Source organism: Penaeus vannamei, chromosome 41 (assembly GCF_042767895.1).
Source record: "Penaeus vannamei isolate JL-2024 chromosome 41, ASM4276789v1, whole genome shotgun sequence".
NCBI lineage: Eukaryota > Metazoa > Arthropoda > Malacostraca > Decapoda > Penaeidae > Penaeus > Penaeus vannamei.
In genome coordinates, this window is record NC_091589.1 from 17,510,435 (window position 1) to 17,513,887 (window position 3,453).

At 42.0% G+C, this 3,453-nt stretch overlaps 1 protein-coding gene across 1 annotated transcript in view; it reads left to right on the forward strand.

Moving 5' to 3' along the window:
* The window catches only part of LOC113804267 (uncharacterized), a 7,742-nt gene extending 4,513 nt beyond the window's left edge, over positions 1-3,229 (forward strand). The window contains exons 5-6 of the mRNA XM_070118100.1: positions 604-854; positions 1,749-3,229. Of these exons, the coding sequence (XP_069974201.1) occupies positions 604-854; positions 1,749-2,219 (722 nt within the window). The 3' untranslated portion in view covers positions 2,220-3,229. The remainder of the gene's footprint in view (positions 1-603; positions 855-1,748) is intronic.
* Positions 3,230-3,453: the final 224 nt, after the last annotated feature.

Genomic DNA, 3,453 nt, shown 5'->3' on the forward strand with positions numbered 1-3,453 from the left:
GCCAAGGAAGGAACCCCCACAGATCAGATATAACAGATCACATCGGTCAGGTCAAATCACATCAGGTCAGGTCATATCACATTAAATTAGTTGATATTTGATGTGATATAATCTGATCTGACCTGATCTTATTTAATCTGATTTGAATATGACCTCATGTAACCAGATGTGGTTTGACCTCATCAGATGTGAATATGACGTGATCTGATCGCATCCGATAAGGTCAAATTACATCAGATTAGGTCAGATTGCTTCAGATAAGGTCATACCACATTAGATGGGGTCAGATCACATCAGATCAGTTCATATCACATCAGATCAGTTCATATCACATCAGATCAGTTCATATCACATCAGATCAGTTCATATCACATCAGATCACATCAGATCAGTTCATATCACATCTGACCAGATCAGATTACATAAAATCATATCAAACCATCTTTATCATCGTTCTTTTTTCTCATTACTTTTAATATCATTATAATTTCCATTATCGCTGTTTGCTATTATTACCATCATCAGCATTAGTATCAACATTTTTATATCAATCAAGAAATATATAAAGAAACTGCACCAGTATCATACATTTCCCAAACCCAGGACGGACGCCAAGGAAGGAACCCCCACAGATCCTGCGACGCTGTGGGAGATCCTGCCCACAGACCCCCTCCCCCCCCCCTGGTCCTGTGGGGGGAGCAGGACCCCCTCCCCCACCTCCTTGGCCAGTACCTTCTCCCGGACCTCCACCTCAGCTTCGACGCCTTCTACCGGCGCTTCCTGATCGTGGGTTGAGGCTTCAGGATGCCTTGGGGCGTTTCTGGATTCCTCTGGATTTGCCCGGATTCTTGTCTGTTCGTCTAGTTCTTCTGGATTCTTCTGGGTTCTTCCGGATTCTTGTCTGTTCGTCTTGTTCTTCTGGATTCTTCCGGATTCTTGTCTGTTCGTCTAGTTCTTCTGGATTATTCTGGGTTCTTCTGGATTCTTGTCTGTTCGTCTAGTTCTGGATTCTTCCTAATTCTTGTCTGTTCGTCTGTTTTTTCTGGGATTATTTTCGATTCCTCCGGTTTTTCTGGATTGTTCTGGATTTTTCTCTGTTCGTCTGGTTCTACTAGATTCTTTCCGGATCCTCTGTTTTTTCTGGATTTTTCTCGATTTCTCTGGTTCTGGATTCTTCCGGATTACTCTGGATTCTTCCAGATTCCTCTGCAGCCCTCTGGATTTCTCTAAATTCTTTCGGATTTTGCGCGTTTATGTCCGCGTGTTTCTGTTTGTCCTTCATGTCTTCCTTTTTCACCCTCCCCTTTGTACAAATTCAACCCTTTCTCTCTTACTCATTTATTCATCTTTATCTGCTTTTGCCTCCGTCTGCCCCTAGATATTTTCAGTCCTTGCAGTATGTTTTTGTGTGATTAAAATTTTTGTTCTGCCCATGTCATTTCATGTATCCATTTAATATATTTTTGATGAGCTCAATCTGCGGTTTCGGCCCCTATGTACGGAATTAATTATTCGCCTAAGCTAATCCAAAAACTCAAACAAAAGAACCACCTAAAGTTTAAAGGCCTATGATAACTGTCTTAGAAATACACATAAAACACACTGAAGAATGGAAAAACACTCTACCGTGTTGATACTTATGGTAGAAAAACCCACAATGCACAAACTCAATTAGTTTGTGCATTTTGTGTTTTTTACCATAAAACACACCATGAAAATCAGTTCCACCCCAGCCCTCCTTTCTCCAGGACCGCCTGCTTCTGCCTGACCTCGTCGACTGCCCGCCCGAGTGGCAGTCCCTCGCCGCGTCCATCTTCAACCTTCTGGACGCAAGCGCAGATGGTCTCCTGAATCAGCTGGACGCCACCTACCTGACACGGGCCAGCGTTAGGTCACTCACACTGCAACTAGATGACCTTTTGGATGAGTTGAGGGACATGGGGACAGAGCAATGGGTGCACGTGGTTCAGGTAAAGGTCGTCACTGCGGGTGTGTCTATTTTATTTGTGTTTGTTATTAGCAGTGTTAATTATATTTCTCTGGTTATGACTCCCATTGTGATATTAATTTTCACTATCATTCCCATGATTGAACTGTCACTTTTTCTATCTTCTTGTCTGTCTATCTATCAGCCTATCTTTATGTCTCTCAGTCTATTCTTTTTTATCAATCTGTCTATCAATATCTCTCTCTCTGTCAGGGGTTTTGTGTTGCCCTGATTTTGTGGGTTATGGAGACACAATTCTGGTTCAGCTGTTTATTGATAGGAGGTGGCTGGAAGGTAGCGTGGCGCGGGTTGTTGTGGGCAAGGAAGCCCAAGAGGGGTGCCGAGCGGGGCACGCGTGGAGGAGCGCCCCCAAGGAGAGGTGTGGTCAGGGCCGTGGGCCCCGGTCAAGTGTGCTGGGTCAACTGTCCTGTAGGTTTCGAGCGCTGTGGGTGGGCGGGAGGCTAAGGATAGGATGGGGTGGAGTGGGGTTTAAAAGAGGTATGGCTGAGGATGGGGGATGGGGTTAGGTATGTCAATGTGGATTGCGCTTAATGAAAATAATCACCGATCTGACTACACGAAAAAAAAACATTCACACTAACAACAAAAAAACTTACGTTAATTGCAATATTAATCAACTACTATGCGAAATCATAAAAATGGTACTTTAGTACGTAAAATTAATGAAACGGTGACTGGTTTGGGTCAGCTTCCCTGAGACAACTGACCCAAAAGACAACCCTCGTGGTTGTAAGTGATACTTAAACTTAAAATAGATTCCCTGAGGAATAGTGATGAAGGGCCCAAGCGTAGAAGGGATATCATCGAACGAACTCATACGCAGAACGCAAATTGGGCATCCCGTCTTGTTGGGAAATACCAGCGATAATCTCTCACGTATAGTCGTATAAGAAGGCGCGGCGCGGCGCGTAGATCGCCTCTAGCGATAAGTGCAGTTCGGCACATAAAGGACAACTTAATATTAATTACCTTAACCTAATTACATGCCCATACCCAGCTGTGGGTCGTCACCAAGGACCATGAAATAATGATGAGGTGAGGTTCGTGATCAAGATAATCGAAAATCAATATGAAATCATAGTAGCTGTTTAATATAATTAATCTCTAACACGGAGATCACTAAATAAAAATTAAATTCAAATAGCTTGAATGTATTTTTGGGTCGAGTCAGATGGCTATAAGTACCTTCTACCTGAGTAAGGTCAAAGTGAGGTCATTATCCAAATATTCGTTAAAAATAGCAAGAGCAAAAATGTAAAATTAAATAATATTGTGCAAAAAACAAGCACACAATAATCTAGAAATTACATAATCAAATTACCAATAAATGAACATGAATGATTAAAGAAAAAATATACCTATAAAGAAGACGAATAATTACGGCGAAACATACTTCGGAATATGCACAAATATACCATAATAATAACTTAAAATCATACGATTTA